Source organism: Prinia subflava, chromosome Z (assembly GCF_021018805.1).
Source record: "Prinia subflava isolate CZ2003 ecotype Zambia chromosome Z, Cam_Psub_1.2, whole genome shotgun sequence".
Classification (NCBI taxonomy): Eukaryota; Metazoa; Chordata; class Aves; order Passeriformes; family Cisticolidae; genus Prinia; species Prinia subflava.
Genome location: NC_086283.1, coordinates 1,560,001 through 1,583,064, shown reverse-complemented (window position 1 = coordinate 1,583,064; position 23,064 = coordinate 1,560,001). Strand labels below are relative to the sequence as shown.

Here is a 23,064-nt window from a genome sequence, read left to right as displayed (position 1 = left end):
GCTGTTTTGTTTTGTTTTGTTTTTTAAGAAAACTCAATTAAAGAATGGAATGTTTAGTCGCTGAAAGCAGTGGGTGGTTTGAGGCAGTATCTGTAGATTGGTCTCACACATGCAAAAGGCCAATTGACCCAGATCCTTCGATCCTGAAAGTGGCTGAACTGTGCTAAAGCAGACTTCAGGAAACTGCAGAGCCAAGTGCTGATGTCTCTGTTATGAAGATGTGTTTCTTTGAATTTGGATCCATTATTCTTAGTAATTACAAATTGTTAAGGATCTTCAGCCAACAAAGTGCAGTGGATTCCTCCTGCCTATTTTCCCAGGAACTCTGTATTGCTTTTTCTCAACCAGCAATTCATCTGGATATGGTGGATATAAATAAGAAAAGCTATTATTTCTTCATGATTCAAGTGCTCATCAAGGTCAGACATAACCTTGGCCTCACAAAGATTGATGTAATTTAGGACATTAGAACTTGATGGAGAAAGGGGGATAAGAGAAGAAGAGGGAGCCATAGACAAAGATGAAAATAGTAGTAGTAGGAGGAATGATGTCATACAAAAAAGGGGTCAGCAAAGTGAAAAGACGCTGTTGAAATGTGAGTGAAAGACACAGAAAAGTGGTGCAGCTCAGGGCTGGAGAGGCATCTGTGACTGAAAGTTTCTTGGGTCAGGGGAATAAGGGCAGAGAAGAAGCACTGGGGATAATTAAATGAACAAGGAGAGGAGACATGCAGGTTTGTTTCTGGGGCAGTCTGGTATTGAGGACCAACTAATGTAGGCAGCTGCCCATATTACCTAGCATAGTGTGGCAGAAAAGTAAAAACCAAGTGTCTATTATTCTTTGACAATCAATATGTCTTGGTGAAATCAGCAACCCGATAAGAATAGTGTATTCAATTCTATTAGTATTCTGTTGGAAATTAGATTGGAGCAAACAGGAGAAAGCTTTTCATCTTGATACAGCAGGTTTCTTGTTGCTTATTAGGGTAGATCAAGAGGGATAATAGGGAATTGTGGTTTAGGGTTTTTTGTGTGGGTTTTTTTTCCCTATTGTTTTAAATTTAAGACTTGAATTATTATTATTAGTTTTAAATGTCATATTTTGACAATTCTTAGAACTCCACAGAATATATGATGAGGATTGCTGGTTGGGTTTTTTTTCTCCCTCTCCTCTCCTGGGGAAAAACCAACCAACCAACCAACCAACCAACAAAAAAAACCAAAAAACAAAACAAACAAAAAAAAAAGGCCAAAACCCAAACTTACAAGAAAAAGGCAAAGAACTCCACACACAGTTCAACACTTCAAATACTCACATTAATTCTTCAAATCCAATTCCTGGAGCGTATTTTTTTCAGAGAATTCTTTTGCCTTTCTATTTGTATATTTTGTTCTCATCCTGTGTGATATTCCTGCCTGATCTGTTTTCACTACTGTGACCAAAGGTTTCAGTTTTGCTGCTAGATCCTGCTGATTTTTAATACTACGAAGAGTGACATACTTAGCTCTGGCTTAGCTTTGACAAAAAACTTTTGTGTATTTATATGGTGAAAATCAAAATGTTGTATATTCTTTGTGTTTTACAGTGAATTCAAGGTGATTTTATCATTAGTGGCATTGCTGTTTTGCATGTTTATTCTAAGTTAGAAGTAAGATAATACAAAAGTATTTTAAAACCTCTGTTCTCTGTGTAAAATAACAAAAGAAAATGGTAGGTACCTGCAGTCTTTTTCTTCTGCTGAATTAGCACCTCTGATTACTCTAGTGAGAAGATTGTTCTGTACTGGAAGCAATCTTGGGGGAGGAATTACAGTTCAGGAATCTCATTTCTATTACAGTAGTAGATAAAATAGGTAGAAAGGCCAAGCACTTTGGGCTTTATAAATCTTGTGATCTTTGCTATATTCAGTTTTTCAAAGAGTGAAAGAAGGTCACTTTCTCCTATAAATATCCTACAGCAGGAGCATTAGGATAATTCCAGTGCCCCAGTCTTGTCAGTCTCTGCTGGATGTCCTGTGAGTATGTCTTTCAAATGAGAGTAAGACTTCCAGGGATTTAGGCTTTGGCAAGTGCCTGCTACTGGGCTAGCTGTTCTGGATGTGCCCAGAAAGCAGTCTTTCTTAAACTAAGCAAAGAGATAATTAAAACACATAAACATGTCAAAAAATCAGCAGATATTGTAGATAGCAGTTTTGGAGCTGAATGCAAGTTTCTCTCAAGTGACAGGTTGTTTAAGGTGTTCTTTGCATCTCATGCCAGTATGGCACTTCAAAGCAAAAATGCCTATTAATTTAGCTTTTCTGTGCACAGAGTGCTGCAGTTGTGTTTGAATAAAGGCTGTTATCAAAGTGTAAGTTGCTGTGACTGTACGACTTTGGGAAACAAAATTTAATAAAGATAGCATATTCATTAAGATAAATATGGCTTTGTCTCTAACCCCATCTTTACTGAGATCAATCCAATGAATTTTTTTAAACTATCAGGTAATTTTACATTTTAGTAATCTCTCTTCCCCATTTAGTCAGGACCAGGGTTGTTATTAAAAAATTTGCAATTGTTATTTCCAAATATCCTGTGTATATATGCAGTTATTCTCAGCTGGAAGAAAGTCTGTTGCTAAGACCGCCGATCCTCATCCTAACAAAGAGGAAGAGCCATGCACTGTTTTTCTGGGCTGCCTGACCACTATCTCACACTGCAGTATTTCAAACATGGCCATAGGTAATGAAGATGCTCAGGTTCTAAAGGCCCATCTGCAGTTTGAATGGCAACCAGCTCAGCTGTGTACACACCCCCAGTCATGTTAATGCCTGCATAAAACAGATGAGAACAAAGTCAGAGGCCATCTTCACTTCCAATTACACTCGTGTACAAGATTTGACAATGTCTCTTGTTTCTGTTGGAAGTAGCTCTTTGCAATTCCATGTCCTGTCAGGATGCTATGCAAGGCAGGTGCCGTGAGTTTCAGAAGGAAATAGCCATTTCTAATCAATTAGGTAATTTTCTAATACCTCTCTTATCTGTCAGACCACCTTCAGGTATTTTCCAAAGTGTGTGTTCCACACTGTCTGTTTCAAAATAGCTCCCAGCTACATTAAAGACCCTTAAGAAGTAGGTGTCCGATGTTACATCAGTTTGACATCACTGGAAGTACAAGAGACAGTTGCCCAGTTCCTTCACTAGTTCTTCACAAGTAACTTTGTGTCTCATTTCTTTTTTGTTTGTGTGTTTATCTATGTATATACCTATGTTTTATATGTAATTTATAAAGGTGTACGAATGTTTATATCAATCTTTCTGCTTTTGGTATATATACTAGCATTCAAGTAGAGAAGCATTTTGTTGAGGGAAAAATGTGCAAACTTCAGGTGAGAGATTTTATTATCGTTTGTTTTGTATATTTTCTGATATTGAATTTTTTAAAATATAAGGAAATGGTGAAAGTGTGTTTATACTGATGGATTCTACCCTTCTGCTCTTGCAACAAAGAACATTTCCTGTATTTCCTCTCTCAAAATGTTAGCACTCTCCAGGGGAAGATACTTGTATCAGATTTTAGACTTCCTTTCTCTTAGCCTCTGTTAGTGATGCAGTGTCCCTTCTCCTGCTGATTCAACAGCAGCCCCCCATACATGGTGAGGAACCTCCACCTGTGCCTGTTGCAGACTGATTTCTGCCGTCTTGAAAGCTGCTGCAGCTGGATCTCCCATTCTGGCTGAGGGCTCCCTAGTGTCTTGTTCAACAGCACTGCATTCCTTGACATAGCTGGGCGAGTCCTGCCAAAATTTTCCTATTATTTTGTTTGTCTTTCTCTCTGTTGTATTGGATTAGGGATGAATGGCTAGTTCATAGTCCTTCTGAGCGGTTTCAGTTTGTTACTACTGTGTCTACAGTGTAAACATCTGGACCTAAGATGATCGCCCTGGATTCCTCCCTAGTTGCAGGAGTCACTGGAGATCAAATGGGTGGAATCTAAAGCACAAATAATTTCATCTTCCAAAAAGGTATCTAACTGGTCAAATGAATCACACTTTAGAATGGTTATTCTCTTCTCTGACTGTAAAAAAAGAAACCAACCAAAAAGCCCAAACTCAAACTAATCTGTCAAGGACGGATTTAGACATTGCAGATATACAAATCAAGAGGAAAAGAAATTGACTTCTTGCGATTCAGAATACTTTCTCTTTTTTTCTCCTTTTTTGCATGTATGTCTTCACATTTTTATTTCTTTTCCACTGCTTAAGTGGAAAATTACTGTTTTAATTATTTTAGTTGTCTAGCCTTATCTCTCAGCTTTGTCAAGAGCACATGGACAGGAATTGAGTTAAATGCAGGTGTAACTGGCTAACTTACCTTTCTTATATCTTACAACTTTGAAATATAGGTATAACAAAATCTTGTGCTTCTGCGGTAGTGTTCTGCAATTTCACCTTCAGAAGATTCAATTACTGATTGCAAAAAATAGAATCCTGGTCCTTTTAGCTAAGGATTTCTGGTATCTCCTCAGTTACTAGAAAACATCTGAAGTTACAAAAGGCAACATCATGCCAGTTTTTCTTGGACAGCATGCGTAATAACTTTTGCTTAGTCTGGGATGACTTTGTTTTGTCTTTAGTTTTCAAATTCATCTTTGCAGTTGCAGCTTACATATTTTACTATAGTCTGTAGAGCATTTAAGTTGAAGGTAGGAAATTAAGTTAGAAATTTAAATTGAAGAATATTACATGGACCTTCTGTTTTCTCTGCTTGGCAATTAAGGCATCTGCTTAGAGAAAATTATTTTCATTTGACATTCATGCAATTCATGTTTCATAGCAAATGGCATAAAATCTTTAGGTAATTTATATTATCAGCTTATTAACCTAGTTCTAAAATTGTGAGCTGCAGGATTTTTTTTTGCATATTCTTTGCCATGTTTTAATTAATGCAACTGATTCTGTGAGAACTCAAGTATAGAACCTATTTAATTTTGTAGTAAAATTGCTGATGTTACATGAAATTGAAAGGAACTGAAATGATGTTGGGAGATTTACACTGCCATAAAATTATAAGATGTAAGACCCCTCACTTCAACAGAATAATATTCCAAATAGTGCTCCCATTTATTTTAATAGTGCAGATCAGAATGTGGATGAATCTCCAGAAAAACAAAGTGAATCAAGGAAGGGCTAATGCATCCTTTAACTTACAGCCATTTTATTTGTTATGCAGACACATACACCTCTGCATGAGCAGGTTATTGGTCTGCCATCTCTTGTTTATAGTAATGACTTCACTTCGGTTTAGTTTGTCAACTTTACATCAATTTATGAAGCTGTAGATAGTTTTAATGAGCCCCATGAAGGTTATTAGGAGTTGAAAGTGTATGCACAGTAAAACAGTGAGAAATGATTCATGGGCTGTTTGCTTTCATGGCATCCCCAACAGTGCTTTGTAAAATATTTTGAGATCCTTAGATTAAAGCTGTCTTAATCTAAATAATGACATATAGATTTTATATATGTGATGACTAGAATGCACATACAGATAAGAATCGGTAAGCAAAGCTCTAGATAATCTTCGTGTATGATTGAGCTATGAATGTTCAGGCCAGTAATTATATACTATAGAAATAATATTCTTGAGATAATACATTAAATATATCTTATTGATCCAACAAGTCATAAAATAACTGAATTAGATAGCATTATATCTTAGTTCCAGGCCCTTATTTTCTCTGCTACTCAATGTTTCAATGGTTAATGAGAGTGCTGTGTCCAAAGTTTCTTAGAACACTTGTGGCACAATATGTTTCTGTACCGCAAAGTGCAATGTTTAGAGAAGTACTGCTAGTCGGAGTCCTTTCTTCTCCTCATCTCCAAATTAATGTATACCACTTAAGCACTGCTGCTCCAGTAGAACAAAGTAGTAGTTGCTCCAGCCAGTCTTTCATTTCATTCTTCTGCTGTTCTGATCCCTTTAAATATTTCTGTACAAGACACTGAGAAAAATATATTGAGAAGATTGACACCAATCACTGAGCTTACTGATCTTTAAAAAAGAATGCTACTTTCCTTTTCTTTCTTTTCTAAGGTCTAACAGTTGCATACAAAAATTAATCTCAATTCAAGAGCTTGCTTTCGTTGCAAGAGCCTTCTGCATGACTTGAGCTAACTAATTAAAATTCTCATTAAAGTCTGAGCCATTGAAGCAAAGAGCTAATACATCATTTCTCTCCACTTTACAATTTATATATTTTCATCATCTAATAGCCTTCACAGGGATCATTCCACTCATTCATATGCCTCTAAGTAGTTATATTCTGGCCCACATTTCCAAAAATGCTCTTATATGTGTCATAATTGCTGTGTTCCAGACTCAAAAAGCCCATCCAACAAAGTGTTCCGTGTATGCGCACATGTGGTTTTAGTTCTATTAGTTAGTTGAGATGTAAATTTTTCCAGTCACTGAAGGTAAGTGATCTTGACCATTTAGCCCTGGTTTCTGATGCATGTGATGACAAGACTCCTCTCTGATGTCTCAGATGTTGTAAAGCTCCTTATATTACACCAGTTTAGGAACACGGAGCAATCTGTATTGCTCTTTGAGAGGCACTACTTGTTCCAGGCATCTCAGCCACAAAACTGTTTTGCGTGGTATTGACAAGGTATTGCATACTTGAAAGTAGATACCCCTGAGGTTTTATATTTAATTGGAAAAAGTTAAATGCATGTACATACAAATACATGTGCCTTGGGCTTATGTGTATCTGTCTGGGAGGAGATTAAGTCTTGAGATCTGTGAATAAATGTTTCTCCTTGAAGAGTGTAATCAGAGGAACGTCTTCATACTTTCACAGGCTAGCTCAGGTTAAACACTGAAAGTTATTTATTTTTTTCCCTTTCACCTGCATGGACTTCTAGCCATACCTGCACACAGGACTGTTACACAGCTGTAAGTGAGGAAAAATGTAACTCACTCTGAAAACAGTGTGACTATTCTAATGAACTCTTGAGTAGTTTTCATAGATGCCCCTCAAAAGGTAACTAAAGAAAAAACTGACTGATTTCAAGTATATCCTAAAATGCTTTCTAGCTTAATGGATTACCAAGTGGTTTGGAAGGTGTAGTGAAGCTGAAGATGGTTTTTGATTAAATATTTTCACTTCTTTTCAGTATACCTCTGCTCTGACCTATGATGCTGTTCAAGTGATGACAGAAGCTTTCCGTAATTTGCGTAAACAGAGGATTGAGATCTCCAGAAGAGGAAATGCTGGAGACTGTCTTGCAAACCCAGCTGTACCCTGGGGTCATGGTGTAGAAATAGAAAGGGCATTGAAACAGGTAGCTTCCCTGGACTGGATGCTGGGATGAGTGCATGTGTGAAGTTGGCTATAAATGCTTGAAAAAATATCTTCTTAGTCTCCTAACCTCTGGATCTTGCTGGGAATAATGTGGAAGTGAAGTCCTCAGGAACCTGGCTAAGATAATATATTGCATATGAAAATGACCGTAAAGTGAAAGGTTTTGAAATATCAGTAATCATTTGTGGAAATAAAAACCACATTTTCTAAAAAGAACAAACTTAATTCTTCTACCACTTCCATCTTCATCTATTATAGGTTCAGGTGGAAGGACTAACAGGAAATATAAAGTTTGATCAGAATGGAAAGAGAATCAATTTTACAATAAACGTCATGGAACTCAAAAGTACTGGTCCTCGGAAGGTAATTTGAATTATCTTATAGTGTCTTTAAAGGTTTTACCATTCCAAGCAATGGGTTAAGGTAGGTACTGAAACATTAGATCAATTAAAGCGTGAGTTGTGATAATATTTATTCATAGATGTATTCTACAGTGGTCTTGCAGAGCAAAGTAAACATATGTAATATTTCTTTCTAACAAATATGAATTATTATTTCTGGTAAGTACTACATAAGAGTGTTTCCCTTTCAGTTTTGTGGATTAAACTTTTTGGTTTCTCATCTGAATTGCTAAATGTGAGCCAGGATTTGGAGAAATATGCTTCTGAATGACAAAAGTTGGATACAGCTTTTTAATGATGTTTTTATAAATGTGTTAGTGTTTCTGCTCTAATTTCAAATCTTTCAGGGAAAAAGTTTCTCATGTTTTGCTGATCTGGAATATTTCAATTTTACAATGCATGATGTTTATACTAAAACCTGTTAATATGTGAATAAAAACCTGTTTTAGACAAAGTAATATAAACAAATGTCATTAGATGAATCTTTTTACTGTTTGTTGTAGTCTTTTACTACATAAATAGAAATTCTTACAGTGGTAAATCCGTAGCTGAAATAGTTCTCTATGAGCACAAATCAAGGGCATAGTAATAACATGCTTTACCTTTTCCAGAAAAGTTCATATTTACTAGTGTCTGTGCATCCTATACACTCTCTTTAGATTGGATATTGGAGTGAAGTGGACAAAATGGTTGTGAATCCTCTTGATGGCCCTCTTGGAAATGAATCTTCAGGACTAGAAAACAAGACAATTATTGTCACCACTATTTTGGTAATTAACCTCCTATTTTGTCAGAAGACTGTCTGTCCTACAATGATTTGTTTCTTGACATTATGTTAGTCTAAATATACTGTCTTTTTATTATTTGAGGTTGTGAACTGCTGTTTATTGTGATACATAATAAAATTTAGAAATTAGGGAAATATATGGGATTCAGCATGTGGTTTTGATTTGTAGAGGATGAACGGTCTTTGATTGAACATCCTAGAAAGTTATGTTTTTTAAACCTGAAAATGAAAATTAAATATCTACTTTCAAAGGAGAGGAACTTTCTGAGAGGCAGAATCATGGTGTTCATTTTAGAGAATAGACTTTGACAAACAGCAAAGAGACTGGTTCTTATGCTTCAGGATTGTAGCTGCTATGGATTGGAAAAGTGTAAAATTAAACATTAAATGTTATATTCCAGTTGTTAGAAAATTAAATTGTACATTATTATAGAAGAGCGTAAAATTATATAATTTTTCTGTAAATTATACAGCTTATTAATCAGTTTGGATGAGCCATAGGTTAGCATAGGAGTTTCTCTGGATGCAAGAACAGTTCTGTAGCAACTGAGCAAAGAGGAAATGCATTAATACAATTTATGACTCATCACCAATTTTGCTGATGATAAAACTTTACTGCATATTTATAGATATCTTACCTGTTGTTTGTATAGCAATTTAATAAAAATATAGTCTTGAGAGGCTCAAGTGTTTTCTCAGGGAGAGATGTGGTTGTGAAATAGAAAATAATTTTCTTCTATAAGACAGCAACAAAAGGAACTAAATACCTTTGCCTTCTTCCATCCAAACTGTATGAGAGAAAGAATCTGATTTTGGAATTTACTCTTTCTTCTCTGAATGCGTAACTCCTGTTAACATTCATGGTCATTATTAACATACTTCTGGGAGTCACTATGCCTGTAAGTATTGTCATTTGTGTATGACTCTGGAGAATGCAGCTTTTAAATGTGTTAAAGACATGTCCCACTAATAATTAAGAACTAATGTATACATGGCATATATGATTCATATGGTATCTGCTCTCTTTTTTCACATGTAAAAGGGAACATATCTGTGAAGTGTACAACTGGTGCACCTGTCTCTATCAAGTAGCTAAGGCAAGTTCTTTCTGTGCAGGAGTCTCCATATGTCATGATGAAGAAAAATCACGAAATGCTTGAAGGAAATGATCGATATGAGGGCTATTGTGTGGACTTAGCTACAGAAATTGCTAAGCACTGTGGATTCAAATATAAGCTCACAATTGTTGGGGATGGCAAGTATGGGGCAAGGGATGCAGACACGAAAATCTGGAATGGGATGGTTGGAGAACTTGTTTATGGGGTAAGAAAAATTTCTATAATAAAGCTGTTAAGATGACTAATGGAAGGAGTGGGATTTGGTTTAATTTCCTCTGTAGAGTGTAGGAAAGCTACTTTACTTACTGTTAATTTTATAGGAATTAATAACTTCTAATGGCATGAAAAATTTTAAAAGTAAAACATTAAATTACATTTCAAATGCAAATGATGTTGGGGAACATGAATGCATATTTCATCCTTCTGACCAGGTGAAAAATATAGCACTTTGCTGAAGTTTTAAATGCCATATACTGTTAAAAACAAAAGCTTGGAATACACCAACCATATGGCTATATGTTTTTCAGTATGAGTTCAATTGAAAATTTCTAAAATTCTCCACAGGATGTTCTCGGTGAAACAAGTGTTGCTGGTGTCTCTACTGTCCTATTCTCTTTTTGTGAAATGCCATAGAAATGAAACCATTTTTTGCTCTGTTCATTGCATTAGCTATTATTTGCTTTTTTTCTTCCTTTACAGAAAGCCGACATTGCAATCGCTCCATTAACTATAACATTGGTGAGAGAAGAGGTGATTGACTTCTCAAAGCCCTTTATGAGCCTGGGGATATCAATAATGATCAAGAAGCCTCAGAAGTCCAAGCCAGGAGTGTTTTCATTTCTTGATCCGTTAGCATATGAAATCTGGATGTGCATTGTTTTTGCCTACATTGGGGTCAGTGTAGTTTTATTCCTGGTCAGCAGATTTAGCCCATACGAGTGGCACACTGAGGAATTTGAAGATGGAAGAGAAACGCAAACTAATGAATCAACTAATGAATTTGGGATATTTAATAGTCTCTGGTTTTCCCTGGGTGCCTTTATGCAGCAAGGATGCGATATTTCGCCAAGGTTGGTTACTCACTCATTTCAACTTTGTGCATTTTTGGTCTCAGCCATCTCAGACAGAAGAGGTTCATGGTGCATGTAGTTTCATTCTTGGAGAGAAATTAATTGCAATGATTTTTCCCTCCCTAAAGTCACAGAAGTCCTTGAAGTGAAAGCACTTGTCTGTGACATAGGGTCCGGATGTAGTTGATCGAATTTGTCTTACTGTCGATCATAAATTTGCCAAATGGAGTTATATGCACCATGCAGAGACTGTAAAATGCATAAGGTTCACATCATTCCATGCCTTCTTGGAGGGGTACCGTGTTTTTGCTGCATATTCCCATTTTACAGTTGACAGTGCATATTACCGCAACTGTAATGGGAAAAAAGGGTAACATACTAGTCACGAACTACAGAGGCAGCACTTTCTGTCTAAAACTCACTACATGTCATAACGTGGTTATTAACACACTCTTATTCCCCAGGAGAGCCTTGAACTGAAGTAAAAGTCCTGTGATAGCTCTAATTTCATGTGGATAGTTGCAAAACACTGCTGTTTATCACTGGCCTAGTTTTAGAAGTCACAAAGGAAATTATGAAAATGAATCTGAAGGTCCAGTCTACAAGTGCTTAATTCCTCATGGATTTTCTTCTTCTTTATTAGGGACAACTGTAAAGCACTTAAGTTAATTCCTTTGCACTTTATTAAATATTCTATTTTGCTTGTGCACAAGCGGTTCTAGCCTGGAGTCAGCAAAGTGGTAAGTAGGTAGGTAAATAGCGGCTTGCTACTTGAAAGAAATACAGTAACAATTTTTAAATAGGGCAGCTGGTTTTAAGGAAATCAAACCAGAGGACTTAGTTAAAACTGCTTAGTATAATTACATTTCTTGTAAACATCCTGAAGTAAAACAGGAAACAGGTCAATTTCTAGTGAGTCTAGTGGTTGGTGGTCAAAATAAATTAAACAAAGGGAGCATTTCTTAGGTATTAAGTCATTCATCCTAAAAGGAAATAACAGCATTTATTGTGTGAGAATTTAGGCAATCCTCTGTAAAGGCTGCTCTATCACAGTGGGATATGCCAGACTTTATGGTGAAAGATGCAATGCATTTGGCATGTAACCCAGTAAGAATTGTATATAAGAGACAGTGAAGAGGGCAAATTGTTGCAGATCATGAGAAGTTGTGTTAATTTCACTCCTGTGGGGTTTTTGTATTGATTACACACTTCACAGTTGGAGTTGCCTGCTAAGTCACCTATTAGTACAAAATTATTTTTGTTCAATCAAGGCTGTAGTAGAAGTATGATCTTTTTCTTGTTATCATTATTATTTTACTATCTATGAAAGCACACTGGTTGTTTTATATGGTTTGATAGGTTTTAAAAGGTAGTGCAAGAATGCTGATAGGAAATGGTCATCATAAAGGTGCATGAAACTCAATTTTGGATATTTAGTATTTAGTTTCAGTGAACCATTTCACTGAAACCATATTATTTCATTGAAACCATAATTATGAGAAAGATGATTAGTTTGTATATTATCTGTTTATTATAAAAGTAGAAAAGGGCTAAAAGTCACTTGTTTCTTGGTTTGCACCACAACATTTCTCTATGGAATTTAAACTGCTTACAGATGAATCAGAGTAAATATAAAAAGGACTTTCTTCAGGCATCAAGAAAATACCTTTCTGAAGTTAATTTTTCACTTCTGCAATCATTTAGCTAATAAAATGACAACTGTTCTAAGACTTTTAGAGTAGACAAGTTACTAGGGCTCCCTGACTGTGGAATAGAATGTGGTGCTGAGTAAGACTGAACAATCTGGAAATGGTCTGTAGCAGTGTTCCCTATGCTGCCTCATGAGTAGTAGAGGAACTATAGAGTAGAATAATATATTATGTGATAATCGTAACTTAGAGCAAAGTTTTCCTCATCTTTTCTGAGATGTGAGTGTTCTCTCTCTTCTGCCAGACAGTACTTTTCTAAGTACAAAATATGGTGCACAAATTTATGTAATTTGTGCACAGAGATTTTTATTTTAATACTTAAAGGTCTAGTAAATTAGGTATTTCTAAAGTACGGGTTCATGATAGCACATTTTAGGAACTTTTCAAAATGTACATAAAAAAAAGAGAAGCTGCTAACTGTGATGGACTGCCTGGGGAAATTTTGAATACAAATGATATGCCAAATAATTTTACTTGTAAAATGCCATGTGGGAGCATAATTTCTGGATTGGTATTGAGCTTATTCTTTTTCCACAAAGTCAGTCTCAACTTAGCTCACAGATCATGGACATCTGAAAATTATTGTCATTTATATAGGGTGTCATCAATACAGTATAAATTGCCATAAAGTTGGCAGTTATTAAATACATATTGACAGATTTTACCTTGCAAATGTGTAATATAATATATTCAGTGTATAATCTTACAACTCAATATTTTATTTCTATAATTATTTTATATTCCAATTACCTCCATTTCAAAATAAGTACGTGATGTTTTCTCAGAGGTAATGGAAAGCATTTTTGCACAATACATCTTACTTTAGAATGAGCTTGAAATATTTTTTTTCCTATGGTCCTTTGAATAACAGATTTTGGGCCTTATCTAACTTGATTTTCATGTAGTAGATTGAATTAGTGAGTCTGTTGTGACATGGAATACATCTTTTAATGTCAGAATTATGACAGAGATTTTATGCAATAGGAATTAGAAAAAAAAAATGTCCAAAATTGGTTCTATTTAGTTTTGTTCCTAGCTTACTAAATCCAGTTTGTATAACTATAATCTTTAAATGTACATATATCTATATATAGTTTTAACCATATATATTCTATCTCAGAATTAGTTTGTGTTATTATTCACAGTACAGTAGGCTGAGTGATCGATTCCTAATTTGTTTACTTAATAAATAGAGAAGACACACCAAGACATACCTAAGCTACTGCAGTGCCCTTGTACCAAACTTTTAACTACATGCACATTTCTGCCAAATAATTAAGCACATCTCCAAAGATTATGTACTGCTTCCTATAATGTCGTTTGGAAACAAAGTGGTAATTAATTTCAAACTTTAAAGGATCATGAAAAAAAAAAAAGCCAAGTTTGACAATAATGTAATATCAATATTTCTCTTACATCAGTTTTCTATTATTGAAAATTACTGAGCTGAGTTGTGTGCTTTACGCTATTTTGTATATTTTCTTGAGTTCTCTTTTCTTCTTTCTTCTTGAGCAGGAGAAGCAAAACACAGATCCATAAGAGCCCACCTGCTGCAGTTATAAACATCAGATTATTATTATTTTTTAAAAATATACTTTCTCCACCATTTTTGTGTATTACCACTGATTGTTTCATGTCCAGTCCTCAGTTTGTCAAATGTTTGTATCTTTCAAAAGTCGTGTGCACTTTTTAGCCTATAGGTATTCCCTGGGCAAGCTTTTCTTACAAATAATGCTGTTTGTTTCTCAGTACAGATTGTGCACAGCAGCATAAGCCATTGTGTTGTGGAAATCAGTCTTTGTCTGAATGTCTTAGGAAAACAATCAAGGCCCTTGATTTTAAAGTGCATACTGGTTTATCTGAAAGCACTGTTTTGCTGATTTTGTTTGATCCTCATCATAATGTCACACAAAGTCACTTCAGAGGGAACAAAAAGTTTGTGTTAAATATAGCACATTATGATTGCAGCAGTTTCCGTCAAGGGTTGTCAAAACTTTGAAGAACTGGATCACTAAGTTCTTCCAAAAGTAAACTCGGGAGTCCTGATTTCAGCAGAGTCCCAGGAGATCCAATGGAGAATGCCTTGATTTCCCATCTGATGCGTATGCAGAGCTGGACTCTTTATATAGCCTGAAATGCTTCCCTGTATTGTAATGCACCATTTGCATAAAACTGATAATGTGTTGCTTTTTAGTACTTCCATTTCGCTTTACAAATCCATTTCATACTTGTTACTAGATCCCTGTCGGGGCGCATTGTTGGAGGTGTGTGGTGGTTCTTTACCCTCATCATAATCTCATCCTACACGGCTAACTTAGCTGCCTTCCTGACCGTTGAGAGGATGGTGTCTCCCATTGAAAGTGCAGAGGATCTTTCCAAGCAAACAGAAATTGCTTATGGGACATTAGATTCTGGCTCCACTAAAGAGTTTTTTAGGGTAAGAATCTCTACATTTTAGATTATTTTTTAGATTGTTTTAAGTAGGTCTTCACTCATGTAAATGTGTTTTCCCTTGGCTTTATCAAAAGATTACTTTGAAACTTTTTATTTACTATTTAGTTTAATTACTGTGATTTACATAGCTCAACTCACAAATATGTGTTCCTGTTTATTTGTAATTGTTAAATTTTATTTTTTGTATACAAATATAAGGGTCTTGTCATAAATATGCAAAGCAAAATTACCTACAAAAATACTCCACTATACAGTGAAGAACAAGGTATGTTTGAAGAAGGAAGTTGATGTCGTTTATCTGCTTAATAGTTCTGCTATATTTTAGGTACCCATACAGTGAATAAGAACATGGGCAGTTGTACATTCATGTCTTAATAAGTATTCTACATGATTTTTCAAGCTTGGAGATGAGGAATGGGATGTAATCCTGCTGGCTACTGTAGAATATACATGTCTGCTTTTGAAAACAGTTCTTACTTGTATTTACATTTACATTAATGCCTTAGAAGCCTGTCAGTCCTCATCCTTTACCTCAGGGTACTGCAATTTTAAAAATACATGAAACTTTCAGTGTGTGAGTCTCAGGCTGCCCTTGAGATATCAGCTAGCCTGGTGAAATCCATTCAGCAAATGAGTGAGAGACTAAGGCTGGTGACAAAAAAAACCTAGAATGGCTTCACTTTGTCTATGTGCTCTGTGTGTCTCTCACTGTATGAAGAAAGTGCATCTGAAGTGCTAAAATGGAAAGAAACTTCTGTTTTCATGTTTTTAATTGCATGATGTTACATTTAACAAAATGGTTATAAATAATTCATTTACATTTCAAGCATACACTGACATGAAAATTAAATGAAACAGGTTCTCACAGATATTTTTATATACTGTATAATTAGAGCAGTAACTGCTAGATTATGGTTTTCACTGGATCCTGTAATCCATACTTAACAGGTAATAGACTAAATAGGAATCATACTTGTCTCAACTGTAGAAATTTTCTGATTTTGAAGATAGGTTCAGTAATAATACCTGCTGCTGATTGTTTTCCTGTTGACTAAACCAAAACTAACATCAGGTGTACAAGCTGGTAAGGTAAAAATTAGACTAAGAGTGTTTGGAGGCATTTAGATGTATACAGGCGTGTTTCTGGTTTTGTGAACCCAAACCTTTTAGAACATGGGTGTACTTGGGTCTGACCATGAATTAACAGTAGGTCACTTCTTCTGAATAGTTTATGTTTAGAGATGTTTAAGTGTTTCTTTTTAAAACAAAAAATATTTTGTTTTGTTTTAAAACAAAAAATATATATGTGCATGCATTAATATCTAGTTGTACTCCTAGCACATATCAACATATTTCTACTTTTACACAACTGGTGTTCTTCACGACTGCTTGAGCATTAAAAGTTTACTTCTGTAAAAACTAGGTAGAGGCTTTGTGAGGGTGTATTCTTCATCTTTGGTTAAGTTGTCTTTGACTCTGCACAAACAAAACTCTAATGATCTCTGGAAATTTCTATTCAGCAATTTCTATCACAATTTGGTACTTCGTGTGCAAAACAATTCCTTAGCCTGATGCCTCTACTATTTGCTAAAAATCCCTTAAACTTGTCCATTTACTTTTCAAGAAATAACAACTGTCAGAATTTTTTTTTAAGAGGCCTGAAACTCAAGTTCCGAGAATGATACTCTCTGCTGAAGACAGTATGAAAGGATTCTCTAGCACTAAGGAGACTAAAATTTCACCAAGAGGATATCTTTATTCTGACTGGATTGGACTGGATGTGTGATTTTTATATGACCTGAAATTACCACTCAAATTCTTTGCATAGCTGAAAACAACTTGAGTGTAGTTTTAGCAGCAAGCTAAAATGGTCTGGCTTCTTCTCTGTCACTCTCAGGAATTAGAAAAACATATGGGGTTTTTCAGACAGTCTGTTTTCACAAAGTAATGTTATTTATAGGTTTGTTTTCTATCGATGGAATGTATACTGAATCTTTACTAGTGAAGCCCTGATTCCTGGGGCAGGACAAAATAAAGGATGGTTGGGTACTGGGAAGGAGAAGGGTACACTGAATTATCTTTCCTATGAAAACATATTTTGTGATAATAATTACACAATTGGAAAAGAGATGACTTGCAGTATTTTTCAAAAAGGAATTCTCATCAATTGGCTAGATGATGAAAGTTATCTGAAAAATCCAGTTGTGAATAGCTGAATATAAATATATGCAAAGTTAATTGAAAGAGGTGGGATCAAGACTTTTTCTAACTCCTATGACTGCTCATCACATATCCTAAAGACAGTAGGCATACGAACTACTCCATATCACTTGGGGGTAATGTCCTTGGCATTCATGACAAAAGGATGTGTTGCCTTTGCACTTTACCCCACTTTAGGTAGGCCCCCTAGCTTTACAGGTAGCATGGACCAGTAGGAGATATTCTTGCCAGCAGTGTGTAGAGCGGCAGTTGACACTGCATCAAGAAACATAACTGAGAATAAGAAGTGAAAAAGTGCTGTGCTCTGGTGTTTCTAGTGCTGCTTTAAGATGAGAAGCAGAAACTTGGTACATTGTATATAGGAAATACCAGTACAAAAATAATGGATTTTAAAATATTTTTAAAAGAAAAAAGTGACACATAAAAATTACTGACACAAACATCAGCAAGATACTATTACTTGTTAGTAATAATCCTACAGATAATTTTATAGCTATAAAGAGACAGATTTCTTTTTATTTAATGACACATCTTTCAGGTCTCTTTAAATACCACAATGTGTAGTAGTTTTCCTCAGGAGATCTCAGATCTCAAAATTGTTAGCACAATCCCAGTCTAAAGAGCTCTCTTCCACTGAGTTACCACTTCTGATATTTGCTAATGCTTCTACTTTATAGATAGTCCTTGTAGTCCCTTAGTGCTACTGAAAGCCTAAACAAAGGTATATATTGCATTGCTTTGGCATTTTCTTTGGGTTATGGGCAAAACAACAATGTATATGTGGCCATGGTTTACCCAAAATGCATCATTTTTTTCATATCAGTAATGGATTGTAGTGAGTAAGTCTGCAAGCACCACTGAGAAGATTCGGGAGTTGTTTCAGTTGGTCTTGTGCAGGTGCATCATCATCTCTGTAACTGCTGGGTCACAGGTACCACTTGATGGAGGGGTAAATGGTGGGCAGTGAAATGTCATCACTCCGGTATGTCCTAGCAGCACCATCCACAGTCACACACTGTCCTTGCCTTCGGTGATTTCACAGTTGGTACGTGCATTAGCAGGGCACATAACTGAACTTTGAGGGGGAGAAAAGCCACTAACCCAAGAAGACAGTCTACTGCTCACCTGCCACTGCAGAAACTAATTTTAAAGCATTATTTATATGTTAACTCCTGAAGTTGCCTCACTTACTTTCATGGGCTGCAGCACTGGAAGAAAGAATCAAAGTAAGTATGCAAGCATTCACTGGAACATTTCCTTGCTTTTCACCTGCTTGAAGGCATAATGAAAATTAATATCAAAATGATACAATGAGAACAAAAGTTAATTATTTTTACAGTTCAGTCATACTTTTGCCGTGTGCCTAGCTCTGTTCGTTAAAGATATGTACAAACTGAATAGACAACGAAATCAATCATCCTACCTGTTCTTCCATTCCAGAAGATGAATTGTAACTAGTCCTATAAGTAAGGTAATAAGATCTCAAAGAGAAAATGATGGTCAGAGAAATAACTAGATTAATTTACTGTCTCTCTGCATTAGTTTTTATTTAAAGTATCTTCATATGTACCTATTTTTGAACCAACAGTGTGACATGGACAGACCATATGTTTCATTATAACTGTTACATTATAATTATTAATTTTTTTGGTGGCCTTTAAGGTTATATCCTCTGCCAAAATTAAAACAAGCACAACTGTTCCATAACAAAGGAGTATCCTTTACCTTTCACTGAGAAGACTGTTCATGAGTTGCTTACCCTTGCTGAAAAGGCAAGAGTTACAGAATGAAAAGGTGGGCATTGGAAACATGCTGGAAGGGTGACAATCCTTATAATCTTGTAATCCTAATAATAAACAGAAAAGCTGACAAGACCTCTTGAGTAATTTCTCCTGCAAAAGTGTTGTCTTTTGGGAGGCAAAGAAAATTTGGCCTGAAGGAAAACAACAATGTCTTTTCTGGGTATCTTCAACAAAGTCCAGTGCCTCTACTTATATAAGTACTTTGAAATATTTTTTAATTTGTAAAAGTATTTACATTAGCAATTGCATTACAAAGGAGATGAAAAAAAAAAAAGACATACAGCAGTCTATGAACCTTAATCTGTCTTCATGCACATCAAGATACTGGAATTTCTAAAAGAATAAAAAAACCAAAACCACAGGAAATGTTTAGTGATAAGAGAAGAAACATCATTATTTTTCTTTAAAATAAATTCAAGTAAAAAACTATGAATTATATTTCAGCCTCCATTTTTGAAGTTTGAGATGTAGAAAAATTATAGAACATACATTTCCAGAGTTTTATTTTGACTAGCTCCACGAAGCCTCTGAGAGGTGAAGGAGTCGAAAGACTCAGCCATGAAATATCCTGTAACATTTACATTTGCAACCGTGGGCTCTGGTTAATACCTTAAGAGGTGGAGAGGGTGTAGGGCTGGTACTTCATGGATCTGCGTAGCAGTTTGGCTCTTTAGTTTGACAGGAGAAAAAGGTCCATAGCTGAAATAGTGAAGAGAGTCAGATCTGAGCACTGAGTTAGTGCAGGGAGTGCCTTTGCACCCAGTAGCATACTAATGAAGATATGCTTGTACTTTTGTGTCAGAGACAGTGTTCAAGTGATTAATTTTCACTTGTCTCTTGTTTTTTGAGGTCTTTGCATCTGGACAACACAGAAGAATTGATTTAGATCATTTTGACAGTTATTTTAAAAGAAAGAATGCAGTAATCAATACTTTCTTTTTTTCCTCAAAGCATTTCCTTTTGTTAGTTTTCAGGTTTTTTTTTCTTTCCACATTACACTTGCTATGGTTAGAAGCATCTTTTATTTTCCAGCCTATATGTATTTATAACTAGTTTCTTCTCAATTGTTACACTACATTATTAATTATGTAGATTTTTTTCTTCTCAGTGTTTATATTCCTGATTAATCCTGAAGGAGCAGAAGTGTACCTTGCCATCCAAGATCTTAGTTTGCTTCTTACAAAGGCTTTAGTATTCCTTTGTCCTTTCTGGAAATAATTTTCTCCCAATTCTATCACACTGTTTTCTGCTAACCATTTTGATCATAGTGACAGATCTATGTTTCTTTTGTTTTTATCAGCTGATGATCTCCAATTTTATTGCAGATTTTCATACTCGTCCCAAATTGCTGGATCATGCTTTTGAACTAGAAAGTTTCATTTCTGTCATTCTAGTGATCAGAGTTTTTCATAATAAATAAATAAATAAATATTTTTCCATTGTCTGTGTTTTGACATCCCTATTTCCTTTCCTACTAATCCTAGTAATTTCTGTCTTGTAATGTTTTCACATTAAAATGTCTTTTGAAGCTGTGCATGCTGTGCAGTATTTACACCAAAAGAGCAGTAGTTTGAATGCTTTTTCGTTCCTTAGTCCAGGCAGTATGTTTGTGATTCCAGACTCCAAGAACAGCATTTGCAGGTCTCTACAGATTTGTAATTGCTTGAGAAAGTACTTTTGTGTTTTGGGATTTAGTTTATTCCCTCTCCTCCAGTATGGGTGCAATGAGTTCTTTTTCAGAATTGTAGAAATTAGGTTTTGGTGACATTTATCTGAGTTTTTAAAGAAATTACATGGAAGTGATCTGCTTTGATTTTATGAATGTGCTGAATGATTGGGAGGAATTTCAATTCTGAGGACACTGAAATTAGGAAGTCTCAAAGGAGGGTGCATTTCAGCAGTTATTTTAATGAAAGTTAAATTATTTGGGAACCTTTGTAAAAACAACCTTGGTCACTTAACTCCTTAAACCACATGGAGAGTATGATTATTATATAAGGTCATTGTCCTGCACATTTCTGGAGAAAATTATTTTAAGTACACTTTTGAGGAATTAATTCATGAAGTAGATTATTGTAGAATTTTTATTAGTAAGACCAAATATATGAAAGATATTTTTGGTACTCAACTAAGTAATGCAAATTGAAAAACCATAAAACTGCATCTTAAGAAGATGTAACTAATTTTTACCATTACTGAATAAATATATCAATATATTACAAAATTTAGAACTTAAATTTATTTGAACTTATTAATCTTAAGTATTCACTCAGTATAAACAATGGTGTTTTAAAGTACCTAATCTTCAGCTAATTAAGTGAAAAATATAGTTGTGTTCTGGTTTTTTTTAATCTAATAATATTTGATTTATTGACTAAATAACTTCTGGCATTTGTTACACTTTTTAATTACTGGTGACATTACGACTTTCCATCCTTTTGTCAGTATGGAAGGTCAACAAGATGGTTTCACAAATCATGTTTGAGAACTGGAGATCTGTTCCCACAGTACAAGATCATCACCTAGTAGAATGTTAGTAGTTTGAGGAGCTATTTCTGTCAAAGGCATACTAATTACAGCACCCTAGTTTTAAGAATAATAGGTCTTTGAATGTCAAAATAGAAAAGCTGACCCACAAAATAAGTTGATAAATTTTGCATAAATTAATTTTCTAATTAGTTTCTTAATGGAGGTAGTATTCTACATTTGAGTTGGATGTGTACTCTGTAATAATCATAAAATAAATTTTAGATATAAGAATATTTATCCCAATATATTATATACTGAATAATTATTGATATTTATTAATCTATATTAATTATATACTTATAATTTTTAAAGTTTATATAATGAACTTTATATTGTTGATATTTTTTTCATAGTCAAAATGCCCAGTGGTGACATGATACTTAAAAAAAAGTGTCACTTCCTGGGACATTTTTGTATCATTGTGTTGTTGTAGAAGTCTTAAATAATGGGACCAAAAATGTTCATTGTGAGTATTAGGGTCTTGTGCTGCCATGTTGGTGTTGATTGTAATACCAAAATTTCCATACTCTTGCATTCTTGTAGTCATTATGGCAGTCTAGAGTGGTTCTGTTATTTGTAGTGCATGATAGCAAGTGTGGAAACTCAACTTCCACAAGGGCATCCTGTGTGTACACAGAATGCTAGATGACCTCTTAGCACTGGCATATTCTACATCTGCAGCTCTGACTTCCAAATAAATACAAATTCTGAAAATAATGGAGGAAATAAAATGGCACAGTTCTGAAAACACCATGTATTACTAAATAAATTGTGTAGCAAGATAAAAAAAATCTAGAAGTCACACGCATTTCCTACAGAGGGGCTTGCTGCTCTTATTTTTTAGGAATCTTGACAAGGCCGAGGACTAGGTAGGGATCCAGACTCGGAACGGTATGAATTCGAGCATGAAGTTTTTCAGTGTTCCTGGCTGCAGAGGACTACACGGTTGTGGCCAACCCTGAGTGTCATTATCTGGTGACGTTCTTACAGAACATCTTACAGATTTTCATTTTCATGATTGATGGGCAAGATATTCCTGCCTTCATCCATACAGCAAAGACATTGTGAGCCATCTAGTGGGAGGTTTCTTCTTCACACTTGACCCTTTGGGAAACCTATTCTTTGCAAACTTTTCCTGTTCAGCTGCCCAGCTGATAGTCCAGAGTGGTGATTTACTTTGGGAACTGGCTCTTCAAAAAAGGTGTAATAAATATTTAAAGATTCTTCTGTTTTTTAGCATCTTATGTTTGGGGATCTTTTGGGTGGGAAAAAAAAGCAATGTGTATGCAATATGCTAGATGTTCCAAGAATCTGAGAAACTCATTGTGCCTTCAACACACAGTTATTTTTCTGTCATTCTGTTATGCCGAGTATATGCAAGTCTTTTGGTATATATGGGTTTTCTGAGTAAGTATAGATCAACAGATTAGAATGTACAACAGGTGGTTGAAGAGCAAGAGTTCTTATGGAAAGCCAACTGCCAATGTGTATGTAGGTTCTGGTAATATTTAGGCAATTTAGATGTTAGAAAACTTTAGTGTTCTTGGTGCTGCCAGATCCTTCTACACTAACAGACATACAGAGACCATGGACAAACAAATCTGAGCCTCAAAATCTTCCTAGACTATATTTC

The 23,064-nt window shown here is 35.2% G+C and overlaps 1 protein-coding gene across 5 annotated transcripts in view; it reads left to right on the top strand.

The window, feature by feature from the left end:
• GRIA2 (glutamate ionotropic receptor AMPA type subunit 2) overlaps positions 1-23,064 on the top strand; it is an 89,931-nt gene that overhangs the window by 59,413 nt on the left and 7,454 nt on the right. For all 5 annotated transcript variants that reach the window (XR_010083406.1, XR_010083407.1, XM_063421831.1 and 2 more), the window contains exons 7-12: positions 7,154-7,321; positions 7,600-7,704; positions 8,402-8,512; positions 9,646-9,852; positions 10,347-10,717; positions 14,665-14,863. Coding sequence is in view for 3 of the 5 variants with exons in the window: in XM_063421831.1 (XP_063277901.1) it covers positions 7,154-7,321; positions 7,600-7,704; positions 8,402-8,512; positions 9,646-9,852; positions 10,347-10,717; positions 14,665-14,863 (1,161 nt within the window). In the remaining 2 variants the exon portion in view is untranslated. The remainder of the gene's footprint in view (positions 1-7,153; positions 7,322-7,599; positions 7,705-8,401; positions 8,513-9,645; positions 9,853-10,346; positions 10,718-14,664; positions 14,864-23,064) is intronic.